Source organism: Nicotiana sylvestris, chromosome 9 (assembly GCF_000393655.2).
Source record: "Nicotiana sylvestris chromosome 9, ASM39365v2, whole genome shotgun sequence".
NCBI lineage: Eukaryota > Viridiplantae > Streptophyta > Magnoliopsida > Solanales > Solanaceae > Nicotiana > Nicotiana sylvestris.
The window spans coordinates 91,811,485-91,838,580 of NC_091065.1; the positions used below are offsets into that span (position 1 = coordinate 91,811,485).

At 40.6% G+C, this 27,096-nt stretch overlaps 1 protein-coding gene across 1 annotated transcript; it reads left to right on the plus strand.

Annotated features, from left to right (window-relative positions):
• Positions 1-5,099: 5,099 nt before the first annotated feature.
• LOC138877913 (uncharacterized) lies at positions 5,100-21,300 on the plus strand. The gene is made up of 3 exons (XM_070157557.1): positions 5,100-5,181; positions 8,369-8,542; positions 21,119-21,300. The coding sequence occupies exons 1-3, from the start codon at positions 5,100-5,102 to the stop codon at positions 21,298-21,300; spliced, it is 438 nt and encodes a 145-aa protein (XP_070013658.1).
• The last annotated feature ends 5,796 nt before the right edge of the window (positions 21,301-27,096 follow it).

Genomic DNA, 27,096 nt, shown 5'->3' on the forward strand with positions numbered 1-27,096 from the left:
GCATAGGTGTTCAATCATCCACATCTGCAGCAACACGTTGCACCCCTCGAAAAAGTCTCTTCCGGCTTGGCAGGCTGTGAGACCGTGGAAGATTTCGGCTACTATCATGGGTGCGAGGGTGATGTTGGCCTGAGTAAGCAAAGTGCTGACAATCCCAAGTACTCGTATGTCAATATTTCCATCTTTTCTAGGAAACACCAAAAGTCCCAAAAAGACCACCATGAAAGCAAAATACCTATGTTCTTCCCATTTAAAGCGGTTTCCTTTGCTGCAGATTTTGTTTTCTGGCTTGTTGAACCCCCCTATATGACCATATATGTTGTATATAAACTGTAAAGTACAAAAACTAACTGCCAAGTCTGGGTTGTGGACCCCCTGCTTATTTTCAAAGAGTTTAGGAACTTGTGTACGGCTACGACCCTTGGAGCAATAAGGTACTGGTGTCTCAGGGGAACTTTGGGACCCCCAATATATCTGGTTATTTCTTCCAATGTTGGGGTAAGTTCAAAATCTGAGAAATAAAATACATTGTGGGTCGGGTCCCAAAATGTTACCAACGCCTTTATGATGTTTCCCCTAAGATTAATCTTCAGCAACCCAGTGAGGCCTCCCAAGTATAGATTGACCGTGTCTTGTTCCGATTTACCCAGATCATCCCACCACATATGAAACTCCAAAGAGATCTTGTTCACGATTGTTATTGGGAAATTCTAACGTGTGCTCATTCTGCACATTTATTAAGGTGGTTAGGCAAAAATCACGATTCAATTGACTCAAAAACAAAGCTGACACTTTTCAGATTTTCATTTCAAAAGTAAAAACCCATCTTTTCAAATACGGCCTTTCAGCACTTCTGGGTAAAGATTTTAAGGCTGTGCTCGCTGACCGGCTAAAAATTTGAAAAAGAAACTGAAGGCGGCTGTTCTTGCAAAAACAGCCTTCCGACGTTTCTTCGAGGACAATCGGCTATTTTGACAAAAATGGCATCACCTTAACCATAAAAATAAAAATTTTGTTTTTTATCGGGCTATTTTTTGCAAAAAAGGAAGTTGGACCCGATGGAGGTTGCCTACGTATCTCACACCCTGTGAGAATCAAACTGGCGTAGTTCGGGCAATTTTAAAAAAGAATAAACCAACTTCTTTTTTTTTCTTTTCCAAAAACACAAAGATTTTCCTTCTTTTTTTCTTTTGTTTAAAAACCACAAAATTCCTTTTTTTTCTTTTTTTTTCAAAATTTTGGCAGAGTATTGGTATGTTTTGGGACATTGGTTTTTGAAAACAGTCACTTATCCCTCTCAACAATCTCATTAACCTTTCTAAATTTTCCTTATCAGCCGGTCAACATACAAATCCGAAGCAAATGAATGCACAAGTAGCAAGTAAGATGCATCATAATTGTCTTTACGTTTCGGGTACACCTGTCCTAGACAGACCCAACCCCTGTGTTGAGTCTCCAAAGTCAAATGCACATGATGCAAACAAACGTGCCTACTAGGGATCTGGCATGAGGCTGAGTTATTCTAGGTTCAAAAACCTAGGTATGTGTGCTAGACTGTTTACCCGAGCGGACAACTCGAGCCGAGGAGGGGGCTACGTATCGGGAACCAAAAGGCCATTCGGCTTAGTAACTTGTCCGAGCCTCTTTCTTATTTCAAGGTATGACAGTAACAAAATAGAGAGTCTCGACCAGTGAGCATATCCCCGAAGATGAGAAGAGAAGGGTTTCGTAGCAGTTTATATACATTTCAGATAATATCAAAGCGGTAAAAGCATCACTTAGCAAATTAGGCCCAAACATGTAACAAAGTCAGATAAAGCCAAATATAACAATTTATCTAAGCTCGAATTCTGAACCCTGAACTAGAGATTCTGGGTTCGATCCCCAGCAGAGTCACCAGAGCTATCACACCTCCTTTTTACCTACATCCCGGGGAAGGGTGTATAAGGGAGTTTTTTCCAACTTAAAGTGACAATCGAAACGGGATTATTTATTTAAATTCAGAGTCACCACTTGGGATAATTATGGTGTCCCAAGTCACTGATTCAAATCCCGGGTCGAGGAAAAGGTTGACTCTGTATTATAGTCCGCGAACCAGAAATCTGGGTATGGAATTTTGTTAACCCGGGAGAAGATGTTAGGCATTCCCGAGTTTCGTGGTTCTAGCACAGTCGCTCAACTACTATATTCGGTTTAATTACTTGATTTTAGCACATGTTTTATCCCATGTGCAAATTTTAGTTTTAACAGCTTTTATTCATTTTTTAAGGAAAATTGCAACATTATTAAAACGCGTCTCGAACCATATCACATAAATGCACCCGTGATTTTTGACATATGTTAACATCGCTGAGCTTTGGATTTGGGTCACATAAATGCACACCCGAGTTTAAGAAGGTAATATTATTAAAATACGCGCCTAAAGCAACTAGCGCATTTTTAAATTTGCGAGGGCTATGGAAATTTGCTAAATGGCACGCCTCGATTTCTAAAGAACAAGCATAAGAGAAAGAACGGATTTCCAAAAATTGAACTACTTAAAAGGCGGGTCAGTAGCGAGAAAGAACGGATGCATGAACATAAGAGAAGCAGCTGATTTCCAACTTAGGCCCAATCGTGGGCCCAAGTTCTTGGGGAAAACTGGGCATCAACGGAAAGTAAGACTCCAGATCGAGTCCCTGGCCAAAGCAAGTGATGCTTTCACATTTAGCCACGAGCTAACAGATTTCCCTATCAATCAGTAATCAATATATCAAGCTATTTTTTAACACTATCAGGTACAGCTGTTTGATTACAGATTTATCATATGCCTATTTTGGATTCGAATACAACTGGACTTGCCTATTCCTCATGGAAATTCAAACCAAGACCTTTTAGTACTAGCACCATTCAATCCACACAAGACAACATGCTAGTTATCTGAATTTCTAAAAGAAATTTAACTTAAACTCATTCTTCAAGCAGTGAGTACCAGAATCAAAGATGGAGTTGACATGCAAACACCCATTGTAACTTACTCTGTAGCCTTTTATACTCAAACAAAGCTCGACTTCAGCATTTGAAATAAGCTGACAACAACCTTAATAAATTTCCTAGCAAAGAGATCTGATGACTAAACTTAAACGTAGGCAGAAGTTTCAATTAGAACTCAGAATAATGAGAACACAACATATAACCAAATTTGACTAAACCTAATGCTAACCAGACATCCATAATAATTCAGAATCATGCTAAAGTTCGATTATACAATACCAAAGTCTAACTACTAACTCAAATGGCCAAAGTGTGATCCAAATTTCATAATAGCCTTATGCCAAACATACTAATAGCACTCATTTACTTAAAACAGAATTCAATCTATTAAGACAACAAACAGATTTCAGATGTAAAATCAGAAGATCATTAAATCAGCAAAGTATAAAATGCCATGCTTCGAATTCAGCTTTTCATTTCAATCTTCAAGTTCACTTCACAATATTGAGGCTCAAAGTAGATACCTAGATATAGCCAAAAGAAATACAGAATTTCAGCAAGGGAATGGTGAGATCAACATCAGTTAAGCAGCAAAACAACCATTAAAATCAACTCCAACCAAGAATGAGGTGTAGCAACAACAGTTCCAATCAAACAGTAGCCCAGCAAGCTTTAAACCAACTTTGACGACCAGATTCAAACCATTTTTATACTCAGATGAGTCCAGATTGCTTCAGAAATTGAACAGAATTCAAAACAAATCACTGGAGAGACCCAATGAAACAGTAAAAATCAGCCGTTTTGTATTTCTGTATTTTGTTCTTAAAACTCTCAAAATCAAGTCATTTCAACCCTCGGATAAGTCAGAACTCAATTCATGAGTGGGAAATCTAAGAAATCACCAAGGAAACTCAATGAAACAGTAATTTTTACAGCCGTTTGTATTTTTTTAGAATTTTATCTATTAAGCCCCCCTTTCAATGCAAGAAAGCATGCCTTTATAGGCCAGGAAATAGGGCAGCTTTCAGATTTTAATATTCACTCCCCTAGTCCCTTTCCAGTTCTCATTTTTGTTGCTTAATCCCTAAACTTCTGGCTTGCTGGCCAAGTAAGGCCTTTTTTCAGCTTCTAGGAAGCTTCCTAGACAGTTATCAAAAGATTCCCTACCTAGGTTTCCAATTTACCCTTTTAAACCCTGTTAATTACCCCTGGGCCAGGCAGAGCTATGGATCAAATTTACCCCATTTGAAATGTTGATGGGTCAAGTTTGACCCCAACACTTAACAGGCCCCTATGAAGGATTCGAAAATGTCCTCAAAGCCCAAACAATATCGAAAGCTCATACAAAATTACTTGAATTTTCATAACTAAAATAAGCTCAACAGACTGATCTTCTTTTAAATTAAAACGACGAGCTACAAATAAACCACATATTCGAATCAACCTGAGCCAATCATATGACTGGACAAGCAGAACAAAACTCGAATGGGCAACATGCAGAAATTAAAACGGAATCTTCAAGAACTTCTACGAGAAAATTTGCAAGCTCACGGCATAAATACAAACACCATATAAACACAGAAACTTATAATCAATGCTTTAATACTTTACCAAATTCAAATCAAGAAATCTAACTAAGGAGAGACCGGAGGAAAGGGAGAGAGACAACAAGAACGAACAGAAAAGAGAAGAAGTAGAAAGATAGAAAAAGAAAAAATGAAGAAAATACCTACCAAAGCTCGGACAATGTAGAATGGAACCCGACTCTTCAAATCTTCGGATTTTTTGGCCAAATCTAATATTAATCGTGTGTTCTTGTAACGAACACACGAATAATGTCATATTAGACCTAAATCTTTCACAGAAACTCGATTTGGGATTTTTGAATTTTTAGGGCTCATCTTCAAATCCAGATTCGATGAGTCTGGTGAAGATTCGAGGAAAATCAATCAGGGATTTGGAACGAGGGGGTCGTAGTGGTCTTGTGGTGTTATTTGGGGGCCAATTGGATAAGTTAAGGTTTTGGTCATTCTCTTTGATTCAAGATTCGAGTGGTTAGGCTGGGATTCGAGGGAGGGGGTTTGGGGATTTGGAAAGAGGAGAAGGAGAGGAATCTATGGTGTAAAATGGGGTCGATTGGAGCAACGCCGCCGGCGGAGGCGATTTCTGGTAGGCGGCTCACGGCGGAGGCGGTGAGGGGTTCTCTGAGTATGTGTGGGGACGATGAGAGGGGGTAGGGGGGACAACGTGTTAGGACAGATTTATATTAAGTAGAACCCGCTTCAGGGCCGTTGGATCTCCTTACCTCGACGGTCCTGATTACTTTGGATGAAACGATGTCATGTGGATGGTGAGGGGAGGAGGTGGACCGGGTCAGTGTGACTTTGGGCCTGGTATTGGGACTTTGGACGGGTATTAGGGAGGGGTTTGGGCTTGGATATAATTCAATTAATTTGGCCCAAATTCCTTTTCTTCATTTCAATTTTTTTCAATTTTTCTAATTTCTTCTAAATTAAAATTAAAATAAAACCTAAATTAATTCCTAATCAAATTATCCTATCACATTAGATAAACTAACTCTAAATAATAATTACCACAACTAATTAAATACCAAATTAAAGAAAAACTACCAAAATTCGAAACTAATAATTTAAAACGCAAATATAAGTTATTTTTGTGATTTTTTCCATTTTTATAAAACACTAAATTACTAATTAATTCAAGAATGCAAAATTAGATCCTAAATGCAAATGCAGTGTATTTTTGTATTTTCATGAATTAAATAAAATAAACATGCACAAACAAATGCAAACAATAACAAAAAAATGCTACGAAAATCTACGGAATTGCAAATAATGGAAAAATTATTTTGTTTTGAATTTGTGGGAGTAATTCATATAGGGCAAAAATCACGTGCTCACACATGCAACCGAACAATCTCCCGAATATAAATCCCTGCCAACCGCTCTGAAGAATAGGTAGTACACACAGGAATGAAGTGTCCGGACTTGGTCAGCCGATCCACAATCACCCAAATAGCATCGAACTTCTTCAAAGTCCGTGGAAGTCCAACAACGAAGTCCATAGTGATCCTCTCCCACTTCCACTTAGGAATAACTATCTGCTGAAGCAAGCCACCCGATCTCTGATGCTCATATTTCACTTGCTAACAATTGAGACACCGAGCTAGAAATCCCACAATATCTTTCTTCATTCTTCTCCACCAATAGTGCTGCTTCAAATCCTGGTACATCTTCGCGGCACCCGGATGAATAGAATACTGCGAGCTATGGGCCTCCTCCAGAATCAACTCTCTAAGCCCATCCACATTGGGCACACAAATTCGGCCCTGCATCCTCAACACACCATGATCACTGATGGTCACATCTCTGGCATTGTCACACCTCCTTTTTACGCGCCCGAGGGGCGCAGGGGAGTTTTTTCCAATTAAAGGACAATCGGAACGGGATTCGTTTAATTATTTCAGAGTCGCCACTTGGGAGATTTAGGGTGTCCCAAGTCACCAATTTTAATCCCGAATCGAGGAAAATAATGACTCTATATTACAGTCTGCGTACCAGAAATCTAGATAAGGAATTCTATTAACCCGGGAGAAGGTGTTAGGCATTCCCGAGTTCCGTGGTTCTAGCACGGTCGCTCAACTGTTATATTTGGCTTATTTATCTGATTTTTAATACAATATGAACTTATGTGCAAATTTTATCTTTTAACCGCTTTATTAATTATTATTATTAAGAAATGTGAACATCGCTTAAAACATATCTTTGGACTGTGTCACATGAAATGCACCCACAATCCGAAACATATTTTATTTGATGTTTTAGAATTTGGATTTGGGTCGCATGAAATGCACACCCGAGTTTAAGAAAATTAAATTATTAAAGACGCGCCTAAAGCAACTAGCGCATTATTATTTTTGCGGAGGCCGTGAAATTCGCTAAACAACCCTCCTGAATTCTAAGTAATTTAAACAAGTTTTTACTGAGGGCCCCACAATTTGTGTTTTTATTTGGCGAGGCTCATCTCATTCTTATTTTTTTTAAAAAGAATTTGCAACGTCATGAAAATGCATCTCGGGCCACGCCACAATCAATGCGCCCGTGACTAGAGACATATTTCGACTCCGTTGAGATTTGGATTTGGGTCACATAAATGTGCACCCGAGTTTAGGGAGATAGCATTATTAAAGGCGCGCCTAAAGCAACTAGCGCATTATTATTTTGGGCTAGGGCCGTGAAATTTGTTAAACGGCCCGTCCCGGAATCTAAGTATTTAATACATATATTTTGTGGGCCCCGCGGCTTGTGCATTTTTATTTGGCGAGGCTCGTCTCATTTTTATTTTAAAAGGGTAAGCTTAAAGTAACTACGTTTTACTTTATTTATTTAAAGAGTTAATTCAAGGTTATTAAAGTATAACGCAAGCCACGCTACATGAAATGCACACCCGAATTTGGGAGTTAGATATCATGACTATGCCACGGTAACCATACCCATAATCACGATAATGTACTATTTATTAATTGTTCCTAAAGCAAACTACAATGTCATGATTCTGTTATCCTAAAATTTGAGATTTGCACGACCATGAACAATTAAGCAAATAACTATGTAATAGCCTCAAAATCGAAGTCTGAGTATCCAGAATTAAAGGGCTAATTCATGCCATCATTGACCTTACAAAAAAAAATAAGAAAAAAGACTTAATAACTGGCAGAAGTTGCTTCTTTAAAATTCAACATTAAGTAGTGTTTGTAGAAATTAGGAACAGCAAGGAAGTGCAAACCAAATACAAAAATGCAGTTCGATGAAGCTCGCAAAGAGAGCATACTAGAACGGCTCATCAATAGCATAACATCAGCCTTATATTACCATAGCTAAACTCAACTTGCTATGTCATTAATCTATTTTTCATCATCCATTTAAAACTTAACAGGCTAACATTTCCCAAACCAAAGTTGCAGTAATTTAAAGTCATCAAGTACACAAGTAAACTAAACTCACACATACAGACACAAAGTGAACAACTTAAATAATATCATGATATTCAATTAATCATTTGTAACAATTACGTTGTCTAAACTGAACTACATACCTCAACAGCAAGAATCAAACTCAGCAAGTCCAAATAAAAGTTAAGAACAGCCGCAAATTCGGTTACGAATGAAGCGAAATAGCAACAAACGAACAACGATCCGATCGAGACCCGCGTCGGCACCGGAAACCTTGAACCCAACTCAAAAAAAATCGACTGAACTTGGGTGTTCTTACACAGTTAAAATGAACCTCTGTTCATCGGCAAACATGGTGCGACGACTACTATTTTTGGGGTGGTTTGGTGTTGCGTTTCGGCTGGTTTTTGGTTGACGTTTCAGCTGGTTTCGGAACTGTTTTTGCTGGTGGTTTGAGGTTGTATCAAGTGTGTTTGGAGGTGGGGAACACGATGGGGGAGCTAGGAGGAGGAGGAATGATGATGGTTATGAGTGACGGACTGGCGGAGCTGGACGAGGTGGAGGGAGCTGGTAGCGGCGGCAATGGCGGTAATGGAGGTTGCTAGTGGCGGGCTGCTTGGACAGAAAAGATGGATCAGTGGTGGTGGGTCGTTGATGCTGCAGCTGTTCCGACGAGGAAGCAACAGCAGCTGCTGCGTGATAGCAGCGGACGTGGGGGTCGTTTGACTTGAAGAAATCGGAAATGGTGGTTTCGGCGATGGTTATGGTCGTTTGAGCAGTTGACGGAGGTGGAGGGAGACGATGGTGGTACGTGGGGGTTGTGACTGGTTCAGCTGACGACGCAATAGGGTTTTGGGTCGTTGGTTGGACAGGGACGACGAGGGAGTCGGGGTGCTGCTGGGGTTCGGACGTGGGTTATGGACGGAGGGAAGCTTTTTTTTTAGGGTTTCTGCTTCTTCTCCTAAAGAAGAAGAAGCGTGAACAGTATATTTTTTCCAAAAATTCCCCCCAGTCCCTTTGTTCGTTCCCTTTTTTCTTTTGTCTTCTTCTTTTTAAGAAGAAGATACGCAGTCCCCCTTTTTCCAAATTTTTTTTTTTTTTTTTTAAAAAGTCCCCATGCCTTTGTCTTTCATCCGTGCATTTAGCATGCTTTGCCCATGAAAATGAGCCCACGCGTGGTGGGGTTCAAGGCATATGTCCCCCACGCGTGGTGGGGTTCCCCACGTGTCCTGGACACGGTTTATTATGGGCTAGGTCCGAAAATTAGGCCTAAAACCGGATAGTTTAAACCCGAATATTATTCTTTGGCCCGGACCCGAGAAATAGGAACACGTTGCTTAACTAGTCCTATGTAAGCAAAATAACTACCAAAAATAAGACTAGTACTTAAACAAAACTATATCTTTTTTAAATATTTTCCAAGGTTTAAAATAGCTACAAAATATTAACGAAATTATTTTTTTTTGTAATTTTCGTTTTAAAATATTAAGATAAAATATGAGGTAATATTTTTGTATTTTTTCAAAGTTAAAAATGCCTATAAAACTTTAATAGAATTATTATTTTTGTATTTTTCGAATTTTATATAAAGTACCAAAATAAAGTACAATTTGTTTTTGTATTTTTTCAAGTTTATGAGAAATACATAAACTAAAATTTATATATATATTTTGTGATTTTTCTTTTTGCAACAAAATAAGGTAAAATAGTTAAAATAGCTATACTAGACCCAATTTCACATATTCACGCTAAAAATGTGAAAATTCTCGGGGAGGGTCAAAAATCACGTGCTTACAGCTGCCCCTCTTTGACTGGAAACACGAAGAGTTTTCCGACAAAGAACGACTAGCCGTGTTTTTGACCCGACCATTACTTGGACGGACTACACTTCAGGAAAGGGAGGGAATGTGACCGAGCCCTGGTATCTGAGCTGCCTACATATCCTTGGTTATACAGGAATCAGGCCACGTGTAGTTCGGGAATGAGAGAGATGGTAGAGTGTACCGAGGTGAAGAGCCGATCGAGGTTCCGTTCCGTTGAGGTTCCGGTCCGCGGTCCTGTCATTACAACAAAAATGAAAACTGAAAAAGACTAACTAAGTCTATCAGCTACTAGTTACAAGGATTCCTATCTTTAAGTCTTCTGAAACTTGGTCTTGAGTCTTGAATGGTGCTTCATACAGACTTTGGATTTGAACCTTGATACTTGCTAGTTGTAGGCGCTAGTTCTTGAGCAGATCACATTTGTTCTCCTCATCCGTGCTTCGGATTCATTCATTTTTCTCTTTTTCCTTTTTCTTCTTTTTTTCTTTTTGTTTTTGTGACTAGCTTTTGTTGACCCTCTCAGACTGTTGACTCGCATTCTTGGGGCGAGATTCTTGTTCTTATATCTTGGATTGAGTGCTGGGGATTTTTGTTGTGGCTTTCTGCCTTCCAATGGGTTACGGCTTGACTTTGAACGATCCCGATGTTCTACAGGCGGACCCCTAACTTCTTCAATCTTTGACATATAACAATCTTCTGCTCTACAGACAGGCCCCTGACAATCAAAACAAACAAAACAAACAAAATTTCCTAACCCAGTTTGTACCGGGAAGGTTTGTGAGTCGTTAGCAAAATCGTAGCCCATTGATACTACTGATGCAGTGCTGAGAGTGAACTAAACACTAGATTAGGATGTATTCCCTTGTTATACAGGTGGGCGCCTAACTTCAATGCTTGAAATGTAAGGACTGAAATGTATTCCTCTCGTTATACAGGTGGGTGCCTGGATTTAGGAAAATGACTCTTTTTTTTTTTTTCAAAATGTTTTTTTTTTTTTTTTTAGCATCTTAGGAGAAAGATTCATCGGACTAAGATTTTGATCCTAGGAGAAGATTCGTCAGACTAGGTCTCTATCTTAGGAGAAAAATTCGTCAGACTAAGATTTTGATCCTAGGAGAAGGTTCATCAGACTAGGTCTCTTTTATCAGACTAGGTCTCTTTTTTTTTGGTATCTCAGGAGAAAGATTCATCAGACTGAGATTTGATCCTAGGAGAAAGATTCATCAGACTAGGTCATTTTTTGTTTGTTATCTTAGGAGAAAGATTCATCGGACTAAGATTTTGATCCTAGGAGAAAGATTCATCAGACTAGGTCATTTTTTTTGGTATCTCAGGAGAAAGATTCATCAGACTGAGATTTGATCCTAGGAGAAAGATTCATCAGACTAGGTCATTTTTTGTTTTTGGTATCTTAGGAGAAAGATTCATCAGACTAAGATTTGGATCCTAGGAGAAGGTTCGTCAGACTAGGTCTCTATCTTAGGAGAAAAATTCATCGGACTAAGATTTTGATCCTAGGAGAAGGTTCATCGGACTAGGTCATTTTTTGTTTTTGGTATCTTAGGAGAAAGATTCATCAGACTAAGATTTTGATCCTAGGAGAAGGTTCGTCAGACTAAGATTTTGATCCTAGGAGAAAGTTCATCGGACTAGGTCATCAGACTGAGATTTTGATCCTAGGAGAAGGTTCGTCAGACTAGGTCTCTATCTTAGGAGAAAAATTCGTCAGACTAAGATTTTGATCCTAGGAGAAGGTTCATCAGACTAGGTTTTTTTTTTTTTTTTTTTTTTTGTTTTTGTTGTTTTTTTTTTCTTTAACAACCAATTAGGAGGAAATGCATCTCCTACGGGTGAAACTAAAATGAACTTAGGAGGAAATGCGTCTCCTAGGGGGTAAAACTTAAACTTAGGAGGAAATGCGTCTCCTATGGGTAAAACTTAAACTTAGGAGGAAATGCGTCTCCTATGGGTAAAACTTAAACTTAGGAGGAAATGCGTCTCCTTTGGGTAAAACTAAACTTGAGGAAGTGCGTCTCCTATTGGTGAACTATTCTTAGGAAGTGCGTCTCCTACCGGTAAAACTTGTTCTTAGGAAGTGCGTCTCCTAATGGTAAAGCTGAACTTAGGAAGTGCGTCTCCTATTGGTAGAACTAAACTTAGGAAGTGCGTCTCCTATGGGTGAAATGAACTTAGGAAGTGCGTCTCCTATGGTGAAACTGGACTTTAGGACGTGCGTCTCCTAATGGTAAAACTGAACTTAGGAAGTGCGTCTCCTACTGGTGAAACTTTTTAGGAAGTGCGTCTCCTACTTGTGAAACTTTTTAGGAAGTGCGTCTCCTACTTGTGAAACTTAGGTTAGGAAGTGCGTCTCCTATTGGTACAATGGACTTAGGAAGTGCGTCTCCTATTGGTAAAACTGAACTTAGGAGGAAATGCATCTCCTACGTGGAATGTATGCCTCTGTTATCTGGGCGGGCTCCCAATTTCAATACTTAAAAGTAAAGACTGAATGTATTCCTCTGTTATTATGGGCGGGCTCCCAACTTCAACACTTAAAAGTAAAAAAACTGAATGTATGCCTCTGTTATCTGGGCGGGCTCCCAATTTCAACACTTGAAAAGTAAAGACTGAATTTATTCCTCTGTTATCTGGGCGGGCTCCCAATTTCAACACTTAAAAGTAAAGACTGAACCCAACATATCCTATTTGAGGGCGGATGAACCCAACATATCCTATTTGAGGGCGGATGAACCCAACAGATCCTATTTGAGGGCGGATTAACCCAACAGATCCTATTTGAGGGCGGATTAACCAAACAGATCCTATTTGAGGGCGGATTAACCCAATTTCAACACTTAAAATAAAAGACTGAATGTATGCCAATTTCAACACTTAAAATAAAAGACTGAAACCAACATATCCTATTTGAGGGCGGATGAACCCAACATATCCTATTTGAGGGCGGATGAACCCAACAGATCCTATTTGAGGGCGGATTAACCCAACAGATCCTATTTGAGGGCGGATGAACCCAACAGATCCTATTTGAGGGCGGATTAACCCAACAGATCCTATTTGAGGGCGGATTAACCCAACAGATCCTATTTGAGGGCGGATGAACCCAACAGATCCTATTTGAGGGCGGATTAACCCAACAAATCCTATTTGAGGGCGGATGAACCCAACAGATCCTATTTGAGGGCGGATTAACCCAACAAATCCTATTTGAGGGCGGATGAACCCGACAGATCCTATTTGAGGGCGGATTAACCCGACAGATCCTATTTGAGGGTGGATTAACCCAACAGATCCTATTTGAGGGCGGATTAACCCAACAGATCCTATTTGAGGGCGGATTAACCCAACAGATCCTATTTGAGGGCGGATGAACCCGACAGATCCTATTTGAGGGCGGATGAACCCGACAGATCCTTAAGACTTGAAAATGTCTTACCTCGAATACTTGCTGGGGATTGGGATGAATTTTCCTTTTCTACCTTCCCCATTTTTATTATTATTCTTTTTTTTTTTTTTTTTTTATTCCTTTTTTGTTTTTGTTTTGTTTTTTGCATAGCTTCTCCCTTCAAAGAATACCTCCCTTGATTTACTTACCTGTTGGGGGGTAAAATGTTATCAGCTGGGGGTACCTGACTTCCAGAAAATTTTCCAAATGGAAGGAAAATTTTCTGCCCCAGTTTGATAATATCCCTTGTGGCATGCGTTTCTGCCTCAATGCCATTTCCCTTACCTGTTTCAAATCAAACAAAATTGTTAGTTTAAAACATGGTGGTTGGTTGTGATACTCCCAATGGGATGGCTTTTCCTTTTTTTCCTTCCTTGCTTTGCGTTGCACAACTTGTCGGGGATGATATTATGTGCTAGGGATAATCCCTTCCTGCTGGGGGATATCCCTCTTCTTTTGTGGCATAGCTTGGAAACTGGCATTTTCCCCGACCTTTTAGTCTAGCATTGATTTCGCCAAATCATGCTCACTGCTCTCCTTGCTTTGAGGTTTATAACCTTGGGTTTGGCAAGGATATCCCTCTTGACGCTTGTCAATCCTTTTGTCAATTCCCTTTGCTGGGGATATGTTTCTTGACACTGGCCTCGCGTTTGCTCCCTACTGACTATACCACTTGGATGTACTAGTCAGATCTCATTTTGGAAAGCTGATGGCCTATTTGAAGTCATTTCATACCTGTTCTGACCAGACATACTCTATTGGGGATTTTTCTATGAAAGGAAAAAGATGAAAGGGAACAGGATAAAAAGACAAAGGAAGAAACATGACTCTTTAACAAAAGAAACTATAAATAAAAACCCTATCAAATGCAGATACCGACTCTAATGGCCATGACATGCGTATGTGGCCTATCCTTTACCGCCAATCATCTTTCAAGATCCTCAATTGGCGATTCCCCATCTGATTCCCAATCTTATTCGACTTGCAGTGCCCGAAGGGTTTTCACTGTCAAGCCTCTCTCATTTTGGTTTTTTCTCAGCTTTCATCGCCTTATGGTGCCTGTGAAGGTTTTCACCGATAAGACTCTCTCATTTGTATCATTTTCCAGCTGGGGATTTGGAGTGTCGTCGGCACGACTCTTTCTGCTGGAGATTAGAGTCCCTTATGCTGTGGAATAGAATGTTATGTTCGCCGGTAAGACTCTTCATTTGTCTGACTTGGCATCTTTTGAAGGCTGGTCAGAAGGTCTTTCTTTGGACCGTAATGTGGGTTTTGGATAGGCTAGAAAGAAAAGGGTATAAAAAGGCTCAAAAATACATTAATTTTTTGGGTTATTAGTTACAACCTTCGGAATTAGATTTATTTACGACGACCGCAACCTCTGCCGTAGTTTCTTGCTTGGGGATATTTTTTGATTTTTTGATTTTTTTTTTCATTTTTCAAAACTATGACCGAGCCGTGAAGCGCTTACGTATCCTCTTTGAGGAATCAGGTCAAACGTAGTTCCCAATTCCTCTTTTCATTTGATTTTTTTTTCTCTTTGTTATCAATTTCTTTTCTTTTCTTTTTCTCTTTTTTTTCTCTCTTTTCGTTTTGTTGTTTTCTTTCTTTCTCTTTTTTTCTTCGTTGCTACTGATTCCGAACGAGGGGTATGAAAGAAAAATAAATAAGGCTCAAAGGGGGTAACGAAGGATAAAAGTGTTTGGGTAGCAGAACAAAATGCCTTCGTCATTCCAGTCTTCAAAACATGCCAAGTGCAAACAACACAATTAAACAATAGATTTATAGTCTTTTCCGATGGTGCCGGACTTGACAATTATATTTAACCTCTGTTTGTTCATTTGTCACTTCTAAGACACCGTTGGGCGCCACTCTCATTCTCATTATTGTGAACGACCCTCATGCCAATTTAGGCGAATCTTTCTTTAATGGATTTCTTTGCGTTTAACTTGCCCCAGTTCCACATGACTCGAGCTCTGTATGATCTCAACCGTTCTTATTTTCCTTTAACTATTCTGATCACCTCTCCAGGGTTTGGATTAACTTTTAAGATTAGACCCAAACTGGGTGCGCATGTTATGTCCCTAGAATCGGCATCGAACAAAAGATGGTAAAAGGACTAAACAAAAAGATGACTGGAAATAATAAAAGACCGGACTTGGTATTAGACTACCGGTGAAATGGTTTAAATAACAAAATAAACAAAACAATCCAGAACAAAATCCTAAAAACCAACTGGACAAGACATCATCCGACTCATCACCCTAATAATCCGAACAACAGAAATGACAACAAAATGAGCCACCACAAGCTTCTCTCTTGCTGACCCAGGAACAAAAACGTCCTCCCACTTTATCAGAATTGGCATTTTAGCCACTGAGCTTTGCATCAATATTGCCGAGACCATTACCAGCTTCAACCTCATCAACCTCCGTCGGAGAATTCTCGAGGAGGTTCGAGTGCCCCATGTCACTGTTATTAATTGCAACCCGCCCTTCTCGGATCATTTTCTCTACTTCCTTTCTCCAGCTATGACAGCTCTCAATGTTGTGCCCTATGACATTGGAGTGGTAGGAGCATCGTGCTGCCGGATCAAAGCTCCTTGCAAGCGGATTTATAGTACATGCGGGGAGTGGCTCAATCGAACCAGCATGCCTTAGCCTTTCAAACAGACTGGCATAAGATAACCCGATGGGGGCGAGAGCATTTCCTCGTTTCAGCAACCTCTTCATTCTTGCATGTTGACAGGGCCGGAAACCTGATCCAGGTGGCTTTTGGTAGGCTTGTGTAGGTGGGTAGGCATTTTGTGGAGCCGGGTGCCTGGAAAGTGAAGTATGGCGGGGAAAGAAGTGGTGTTGGGGAGCGGAGAAGCATTGGGGAGCGATGGAGCTACTCGGGTAGCTGGGAAGGCTGCCATAAGTGGGTTGGGATGGAGAGTATGGGGGATCTTCCATTATGGTGTTGGGTGCTTGGGAATTGACCGAGTTCAAGAGACTTGGCGGTGGAGGGGGTGGTGCTTTTCCTGTTATCCATGCCTGATACATGTCTGCCACATGCTGTCTCAGCATTTTCACTTCTTCTACCAACCCGTTGTTCAGTTCGACCAATTGTTGTCGGTCATCAGTACTGACCCACTCGGTTCTGCGGTTCTGAGCCATTGTCCTTTGATTTTGCTTTGCAAGGAGGAGTTACCACAACCAACCACTCTCTTTACATGGACACATCAAAGGGAAGTCATCACGTTAGTGTTAGGGCATTGGACAGACAATCATATATCAGAGATACAATGTACCTAAGCAGTTAGACAATTGTGCCCCCTAAAAATCTTCCACACTCTCTTTTATTTATTTATTATTATATATTTTTTTTATTTTTTTATTTTAGTGGTGGTCGAATCTTATGGAGATTGCCTACGTATCATGTCCCTGCATGAATCAGACCTTGCGTAGTTCGGACCAATAAAAATAAACAATAATGAACATTTTTTCTTTTCACTTTCATATTAAAACAAACTGGGTTTCAAAGGTTTAAAGATGACCTACAAACTTGAAAATCAAACAACCCACCTATTTTAATCAAAAGGTTTACAAACTTCAAAACAAATGGCCAACTTCCTTCTTCCATTTGCTAATTTTAACCAAATGGTTATTTTTGCGAATGTGGCCCCTTCCGAATTTCACATGAATTTTGAGGCCGGGGAGGATTATTTTGACACTTTACAAACTTGTCCATTCTTTTACGAAAATAACCTTTCGACAACTGAAAGATACTCTAAGGCTATTTCAGCAAGAACGGTTTAAGACGCGGCCGAAGCTGGCTCGGCTATTTTTTTTCATTTTTTTTTTTGACTAAACATCCAAACGGCATTCACCCGACCGTTGACTCTTTGTTTTTTTAAATTATGATAAAACTTGGTGTTGCAAAACACGGCCCTTCAGCGTCTCGGGGGCGAAGCTTTTTTAAGGCTGTGTGGGCCAATTGGACCAAATCCAAAACATGACCTAAAAGGTGGCTGTTTACGCAAAGTCCGCCTTCCGGCGTCCCTTTCGGGAACATTCGGCTATGTCTTGATAAAACAGCGTCACCTGACTTCTTTATGATAAAAACTAAAATTTGACATGTATTTTTTGTTATTATTATTATTATTTGTTTTTTTTTGGCTTTTTAGCAAAACGGTGGGGTTGGACCCGATGAGGGTTGCCTACGTATCTCACATCCGGTGAGAATCAAACCCGCGTAGTTCGGGCAAATAAGAATAAGTAGGCAAATAATAATAAGCAGATGAACTAACTCTTTTTTTGAATTTCCGTTTAAAAGAACTACTTTAAAAGAAGCAAGGAAATATTATTTTTTGATTGATTTTCTTTTTAGAAGAAAGACTAATATTTTTGGATTTTCGTTTTTTTTTATTCTAAAGAAAAGAAGAAAATATTTTTGAATTTTGAATTTTCTAAAGAAGAATCAAAATATTTTCGGATTTTTATTTATCTATTTTATCTTTTTGAATTTTGAACTTTCTTTTGAATTTTTTTTTGGATTATATATATACTTATTTTTGGAACAAATAATAAAATCACATTCAACGCCGGACTCTTTTTATTTTTATTTCTGGCATTTTCATAGACAAGCGAAATAAAATAAAAATAAAACATTTTTTTTTAAAAAAAAAAACCAAACTCTTTTTCATTTTCATTTAATGGCAAAACAAACTATTTTCTTTAATATTTTTTAAAAAAACCAGACAGAACAATGATGACCTCTTTTTTTTTTTTTTTATTTTTCCTTTGCTTTCAATATAACAAACTAACAAGACATTTTTTATTTTCAAAATTTCGTCAGAGTTTCGACTCTACTAGGACTTCTATGCTGTTATTTTCTCCTTTTTTTTCACGATTTTCTTATATGTGGAAAATGATGACAACATACAAAATCCTTTTTTGAATTTTCATGCTTTGTTTTTATTTGTAATTTTATTTTTTATATTTATTATTTCTTTCAAAAATGTGGCATGGGAGACATAACGATTTCCAAGACTTCTTGGATTCCGCAAATGCTCCCCATGCGCTTTTCCCAACCTATGAAGCGTGGGGGACATATGGGAATTCCAAGACTTCTTGGATTCCACAAATGTTCCCCATGTGCTTTCCCAAAAAGCAAGCGTGGGGGACATAGGGAATTCCAAGGCTTCTTGGATTCCACAAATGTTCCCCATGCTTTGATTAATATAATAGCATGCTTAATAAAAAATCGTGCAACTTTCTTATTTAACGTGATCAGCATGATAAGAAGTGTCATTTGTCCGCAAATATCATTTGTCCGCCAAATGACTCATTCACCCTTGAATAAATATAACATGTAGCACATAGGATGCCAAAGATGGTCTATTATTTTCAGGTTGCTTGTCCTAGACGGACCCAACCCCTGTGTTGAGTCCCCTAAGTCAAATGCACATGATGCAAATAAACGTTCCTACTAGGGATCCGGCATGTGGCTTTGTTATACTAGGTTCAAAAACCTGGGTCAGTGTTCTAGACAGTGTACCCGAGCGGACAACTCGAGTTGAGGAGGGGCAACTTACCGGGAACCAAAAGGCCGTCCGGCTTCGTAACTTATCCGTCCTCTTTCTTATTTCGGGTATTGACACTAACAGAATAGGGAGTCTCGACCAGCGAGCTTCTCCCCGGAGGTAAGAAGAGAAGGGTTTCGGCACAGTTTATATACAGTCCAAATAATATCAAAGCGGTAAAAGCAGCATTTAGCACATTAGGCTCAAACATGTAAAAATCAGATAATAAATAAAGCCAAATAATAACAATTATTTTAAGCTCGAATTCTTAACCCTGAACCAGTGGTTCTGGGCACCAAATCCCCAGCAGAGTCGCCAGAGCTGTCACACCTCCTTTTTACGCGCCCGAGGGGCGCAGGGGAGTTTTTTCCAATTAAAGGACAATCGGAACGGGATTCGTTTAATTATTTCAGAGTCGCCACTTGGGAGATTTAGGGTGTCCCAAGTCACCAATTTTAATCCCGAATCGAGGAAAATAATGACTCTATATTACAGTCTGCGTACCAGAAATCTAGATAAGGAATTCTATTAACCCGGGAGAAGGTGTTAGGCATTCCCGAGTTCCGTGGTTCTAGCACGGTCGCTCAACTGTTATATTTGGCTTATTTATCTGATTTTTAATACAATATGAACTTATGTGCAAATTTTATCTTTTAACCGCTTTATTAATTATTATTATTAAGAAATGTGAACATCGCTTAAAACATATCTTTGGACTGTGTCACATGAAATGCACCCACAATCCGAAACATATTTTATTTGATGTTTTAGAATTTGGATTTGGGTCGCATGAAATGCACACCCGAGTTTAAGAAAATTAAATTATTAAAGACGCGCCTAAAGCAACTAGCGCATTATTATTTTTGCGGAGGCCGTGAAATTCGCTAAACAACCCTCCTGAATTCTAAGTAATTTAAACAAGTTTTTACTGAGGGCCCCACAATTTGTGTTTTTATTTGGCGAGGCTCATCTCATTCTTATTTTTTTTAAAAAGAATTTGCAACGTCATGAAAATGCATCTCGGGCCACGCCACAATCAATGCGCCCGTGACTAGAGACATATTTCGACTCCGTTGAGATTTGGATTTGGGTCACATAAATGTGCACCCGAGTTTAGGGAGATAGCATTATTAAAGGCGCGCCTAAAGCAACTAGCGCATTATTATTTTGGGCTAGGGCCGTGAAATTTGTTAAACGGCCCGTCCCGGAATCTAAGTATTTAATACATATATTTTGTGGGCCCCGCGGCTTGTGCATTTTTATTTGGCGAGGCTCGTCTCATTTTTATTTTAAAAGGGTAAGCTTAAAGTAACTACGTTTTACTTTATTTATTTAAAGAGTTAATTCAAGGTTATTAAAGTATAACGCAAGCCACGCTACATGAAATGCACACCCGAATTTGGGAGTTAGATATCATGACTATGCCACGGTAACCATACCCATAATCACGATAATGTACTATTTATTAATTGTTCCTAAAGCAAACTACAATGTCATGATTCTGTTATCCTAAAATTTGAGATTTGCACGACCATGAACAATTAAGCAAATAACTATGTAATAGCCTCAAAATCGAAGTCTGAGTATCCAGAATTAAAGGGCTAATTCATGCCATCATTGACCTTACAAAAAAAAATAAGAAAAAAGACTTAATAACTGGCAGAAGTTGCTTCTTTAAAATTCAACATTAAGTAGTGTTTGTAGAAATTAGGAACAGCAAGGAAGTGCAAACCAAATACAAAAATGCAGTTCGATGAAGCTCGCAAAGAGAGCATACTAGAACGGCTCATCAATAGCATAACATCAGCCTTATATTACCATAGCTAAACTCAACTTGCTATGTCATTAATCTATTTTTCATCATCCATTTAAAACTTAACAGGCTAACATTTCCCAAACCAAAGTTGCAGTAATTTAAAGTCATCAAGTACACAAGTAAACTAAACTCACACATACAGACACAAAGTGAACAACTTAAATAATATCATGATATTCAATTAATCATTTGTAACAATTACGTTGTCTAAACTGAACTACATACCTCAACAGCAAGAATCAAACTCAGCAAGTCCAAATAAAAGTTAAGAACAGCCGCAAATTCGGTTACGAATGAAGCGAAATAGCAACAAACGAACAACGATCCGATCGAGACCCGCGTCGGCACCGGAAACCTTGAACCCAACTCAAAAAAAATCGACTGAACTTGGGTGTTCTTACACAGTTAAAATGAACCTCTGTTCATCGGCAAACATGGTGCGACGACTACTATTTTTGGGGTGGTTTGGTGTTGCGTTTCGGCTGGTTTTTGGTTGACGTTTCAGCTGGTTTCGGAACTGTTTTTGCTGGTGGTTTGAGGTTGTATCAAGTGTGTTTGGAGGTGGGGAACACGATGGGGGAGCTAGGAGGAGGAGGAATGATGATGGTTATGAGTGACGGACTGGCGGAGCTGGACGAGGTGGAGGGAGCTGGTAGCGGCGGCAATGGCGGTAATGGAGGTTGCTAGTGGCGGGCTGCTTGGACAGAAAAGATGGATCAGTGGTGGTGGGTCGTTGATGCTGCAGCTGTTCCGACGAGGAAGCAACAGCAGCTGCTGCGTGATAGCAGCGGACGTGGGGGTCGTTTGACTTGAAGAAATCGGAAATGGTGGTTTCGGCGATGGTTATGGTCGTTTGAGCAGTTGACGGAGGTGGAGGGAGACGATGGTGGTACGTGGGGGTTGTGACTGGTTCAGCTGACGACGCAATAGGGTTTTGGGTCGTTGGTTGGACAGGGACGACGAGGGAGTCGGGGTGCTGCTGGGGTTCGGACGTGGGTTATGGACGGAGGGAAGCTTTTTTTTTAGGGTTTCTGCTTCTTCTCCTAAAGAAGAAGAAGCGTGAACAGTATATTTTTTCCAAAAATTCCCCCCAGTCCCTTTGTTCGTTCCCTTTTTTCTTTTGTCTTCTTCTTTTTAAGAAGAAGATACGCAGTCCCCCTTTTTCCAAATTTTTTTTTTTTTTTTTTAAAAAGTCCCCATGCCTTTGTCTTTCATCCGTGCATTTAGCATGCTTTGCCCATGAAAATGAGCCCACGCGTGGTGGGGTTCAAGGCATATGTCCCCCACGCGTGGTGGGGTTCCCCACGTGTCCTGGACACGGTTTATTATGGGCTAGGTCCGAAAATTAGGCCTAAAACCGGATAGTTTAAACCCGAATATTATTCTTTGGCCCGGACCCGAGAAATAGGAACACGTTGCTTAACTAGTCCTATGTAAGCAAAATAACTACCAAAAATAAGACTAGTACTTAAACAAAACTATATCTTTTTTAAATATTTTCCAAGGTTTAAAATAGCTACAAAATATTAACGAAATTATTTTTTTTGTAATTTTCGTTTTAAAATATTAAGATAAAATATGAGGTAATATTTTTGTATTTTTTCAAAGTTAAAAATGCCTATAAAACTTTAATAGAATTATTATTTTTGTATTTTTCGAATTTTATATAAAGTACCAAAATAAAGTACAATTTGTTTTTGTATTTTTTCAAGTTTATGAGAAATACATAAACTAAAATTTATATATATATTTTGTGATTTTTCTTTTTGCAACAAAATAAGGTAAAATAGTTAAAATAGCTATACTAGACCCAATTTCACATATTCACGCTAAAAATGTGAAAATTCTCGGGGAGGGTCAAAAATCACGTGCTTACAGGCATCATCATGCTGAACTCTGTCCTTAAGGACAAGCAAATGCGGATCATCATACTTGCTCTCTCTGATGCGATCATACAAGGAAGACCGAGAAACCACATAGGCCAACACCCGACTGGGCTCCAAAATATCTAATCTCACAAACCGATTGGCCAAAGCCTGAACATCAACTGCATGTGGTCTCTCCCCAACTGGAATATACGCCAAACTCCCCATACTCACTGCCTTTCGGCTCAAAGCATCGGCCACTACATGGCCTTTTCCGGATGATACAATATGGTGATATCATAATCCTTAAGCAACTCTAACCACCTCCAATGCCTCAAATTAAGATCCTTTTGCTTGAACAAATGCTGAAGACTGTGATGATTAGTGAATACCTCACAAGATACACCATACAAATAATGCCTCCAAATCTTCAATGCATGAACTATGGCAGCCAACTCCAAATCATGAACAGGGTAGTTCTCCTCATAGGGCTTCAACTGACGAGAAGCATACGCAATAAATCTACCCTCCTGCATCAATACACAACTAATCTCAACTCTCGAGGCATCACAATATACGGTATATGAACATGAAGCTGATGGCAAAACCAATACTGGAGTTGTGGTCAAAGTTGTCTTGAGCTTCTGAAAGCTCTCCTCACACTCAACCAACCATACAAATAGAGCACCCTTCTGAGTCAATTTGGTCAAGGGCGATGCGGTGGATGAGAATCCCTAAACAAACCGGCGATAATAGCCTGCCAACCCAAGAAAGCTACGAATCTTTGTGGCTGAGGATGGTCTAGGCCAACTCTAAACTGCCTCCATCTTCTTTGGATCAACCTGAATACCCTCGTTGGACACCAGGTGCCCCAAGAAAGCCATTGAACTGAGCCAGAACTCACACTTGGAGAATTTTACATAAAGCTTCTCCTCCCTCAATCTCTGCAACACAACTCGCAAATGCTCCGCGTGCTCCTCCTGACTATGCGAGAACACCAGAATATCATCAATGAATACGATAACAAATGAATTTAGATAAGGCCAAAATACATTGTTCATTAAATGCATGAATGCTACTGGGGCATTGTTCAGCCCGAAAGACATAACAAGAAACTCATAATGATCGTACCTGGTCCTGAAAGTATTCTTAAGAATATCTAAATCCCTGATCTTCAACTGGTGATAACCCAAACGGAGATCAATCTTGGAGAACACCCTCGCTCCCTGAAGCTGGTCAAATAAATCATCAATGCGAGGCAAGGGATACTTGTTCTTGATTGTTACCTTGTTCAATTGCCTATAATCGATGCACATTCTCATTGTGCCATCCTTCTTTTTCACAAACAGAACCGGCGCACCCCAAGGTGACACACTAGGCTGAATGAACCCTTTATCTAGGAGTTCCTGAAGTTGCTCCTTCAATTCTTTCAACTCTGTTGGTGCCATACGATACGACGGGATAGAAATGGGCTGAGTGTCCGGCACCAGGTCAATACCAAAATCAATATCCCTGTCCGGTGGCATGCCCGGCAGGTCTGCAGGAAAAACATCCGAAAAATCCCTCACAACTGGAACAGAATCAATACTAAGAGTCTCAGCTCCCACATCCCTCACAAACGCTAAATATGAAAGGCAACCCTTCCCAACCATATGCTGGGCCTTTAAGAAAGATATTACTCTACTAGGAACATGATCAGTCACACCACGCCACTCGATCCGCGGTACACCCGGCATAGCCAAAGTGACTGTCTTAGCATGACAGTCTAGAATAGCATGACACGGAGATAACCAATCCATGCCCAAAATGACATCAAAATCCACCATGCTCAATAGTAATAGATCCACTCGGATCTCCAGACCCTCAATAGTTACCACACATAACCGGTACATACGGTCTACAACAATAGTATTGCCCACTAGGGTAGATACATGAACAGGTAAAGCAAGAGACTCTCAGGGCGTACCCAAATGATGGGCAAAATACGAGGACACATAAGAATAGATAGATCCGGAATCAAATAATACAGAGGCATCTCTGTGGCTGACTGAAACAATACCTGTAATGACAGCATCTGAAGCAATAGCAACTGCCCTGCCTGGAATAACATAGAAATGAGCCCGGCCACTACCTAATCGACCTCCCCTCGGGGGAGACCCCTGGCTGCCTGACCTCCACCCCTAGCTGGCTGAGCAGGTGGGGAAGTAACTATAGCAAAAGTTGAGGGTTGACCCCTCTGCTGAGATGAGCTAGAAACACGACGAGGACCCTGTCTCCACACATGTCCAAACTTTCCATACTCAAAACAACTCCCAGGTGCTGGAGAAGGGGACTGAAGGGAACCCCTCGCATCGAAGTGACCAGCTGATGCACTCGGCATAGAAGAACCCTGAGCTGATGGGGCACGAGATGAACTCTGGGCTAGAAGGGCGCTGAGTGAAGGCTAACCCTGCTGAGATCCATGATAACCACGACCTGAAGATGCCCCGCGATACTCTGGATGGGCTGACTGAGTAGGCCTGAAAGAACGACCTCTACCATGCTGGAACTGGCCCCTCGAAGGAGCTCCACTATAACTGCCAGGTCCTCAGGCCTCTCTCTCCTCTCGATCCTGGCGGCGAACTGTCTCAATCTCGCGAGTGATATCAACCACCTCCTCGAATGTCGCACCCAATACTCTCTCTCTAGTCATAAGAATACGGATATGGTAGTTAAGGCCGTCAACAAATCTCCTAATCCTCTCACGATCTGTCGGAACCATTTAGACGGCATGATGAGCCAACTCAAAATACCTCGCCTCATATTGTGACACAGTCATATCCCCATTCCTCAACCACTCAAACTGTCTACGCAGCTCCTCTCTGTGGGACTACGGTACATACTTCTCCAAGAAGAGAATGGAGAACTCATGCCAAGTAAAGGGCGCTGCTCCAACTGGCCTACGCCTCTCATACGCCTCCCACCATGTGAAGGTAGCCCCAGTAAACTGAAAGGTGCTAAATGCCACACCACTAGTCTCAAGAATCCCTGTTGTACGGAGCATACACTGACACTTATCAAGAAAACCCTAGGCATCCTCGCCCTCAGCACCACTGAATGACGAATGTTGGAGTCTACCAAACCTCTCAAGACGACGCTGCTCATCCTCTGGCATAACTGGTACTATAAACTCCTGAGCTGGCGCAACCGACTGGGCTGGAGGTGCTCCCGGTGTCTATAGTCCCTGCATTATCTGCTCAGGGGTGCGAGCAGTGGGGATCTGACTGCCTCCCCCGGCCTGTGAAGTAGCTGCTACTGTGGTGGCTGAAACTGCCTGAGTCAGGCCTGTGCAAACTGTCAAGATTTGTGCCAAGGCCTCCTATAGACCCGGGATCATGATGGGCACAGCTAGTGCCTGAACTGGTGCTGCTGGAGCCTGATCTAGAGCTAGGGCAGCTGGAGGATCAACAGGTGCTTCCCTCGCTGCTCTGCCACGACTACGACCGCGTCCACGGCCTCTGGTGGCCTCAGTGGGTGGCACTGGTGGTCGTCCACCTCATCCGGTAGCTCGCGTCCTCACCATCTGTAAGAGGATAGAATAACAGAAGTTTAGTTCTCAGATCAACAAAACCGCACGACAAGAATTTCAAGAATATAAAGTTTTTCCTAAAAAGGTTCTGCAGCCTCTCGAGGATAAATACAGATGTCTTTGTACCGATCCGAGAGACTCTACTAAACCCGCTCATGACTCGTGAGACCTATGTAACCTAGGTTCTGATCCCAACTTGTCACGACCCAATTCCCGAACTCGGTCCTGATGGCGCCTCTCGTGAATACAAGGCCAGACAGACCAAACAGAACACCTCTTTTAAATAGTTAAATATCATAAATAGTTCTAAAGCATGATATAATATCCATAATTTGCGGAATTAATAATAACATCAGTAAGAACCATTCCGACACAGCCCAAATCAGGGTGTCATTAGTCATGAGCAACTAAGAACTCCAGATACAAGTCTACTAAACAGTAAATCTGATACAATAGTTCTACGAACATGAAAATGATAAGATAAGGGAGGCACGGAGCTGCGGACGCCAACAGCTACCTCGTAGTCTCCGAATCACTACCTGGACTGGGAGGATCAGCACTCAGGAGCGGACTCTGCGATGCCTGAATTTGCACACATGGTGCAGGGAGTAATGTGAGCACTCTGACCTAGTAAGTAATAATTATAAATAATGGCTGAAAGTATGAAAACACGTAAAGGCACAAAGCAATTCCATATCAAGCAGTAAAATCACTTAAGGCAGTAAATCAGTAAAGAAATCAAATGAAATTCCCTTTTAAAAAAAGTAAAATAGGTAATTTAACAGGTAAATACAAGTAGAAATTCGCCCCTCGGGCACAGTATCAATCACTTTGAACAGTATCAACCCCTCGGGCTCACTTTCAGTACAGTATCAGCCCCTCGGGCTCACTCTCAGATCATAATGGGTACCCGCGCTCACTGTGGGTGTGCAGACTCCGGAGGGGCCCCTTTATGGCCCAAGCGCTATATCAAGCCACCTCGTGGCATCATCTCTCGGCACTCGTCCTCACATCACTCGGCACTCGGCCTCACATCATACAAGCCACCTC

Excerpts from the sequence above, each read along its gene's own strand:
- LOC138877913 (XM_070157557.1), top strand. The coding sequence starts at position 5,100 with ATGGGGTCGATTGGAGCAACGCCGCCGGCGGAGGCGATTTCTGGTAGG. Across the intron at positions 5,182-8,368 it reads GGCGGTGAGGGGTTCTCTGA|CTGGTTTCGGAACTGTTTTT; the intron begins GTATGTGTGGGG and ends TTGACGTTTCAG. Across the intron at positions 8,543-21,118 it reads CGGCAATGGCGGTAATGGAG|CTGGTTTCGGAACTGTTTTT; the intron begins GTTGCTAGTGGC and ends TTGACGTTTCAG.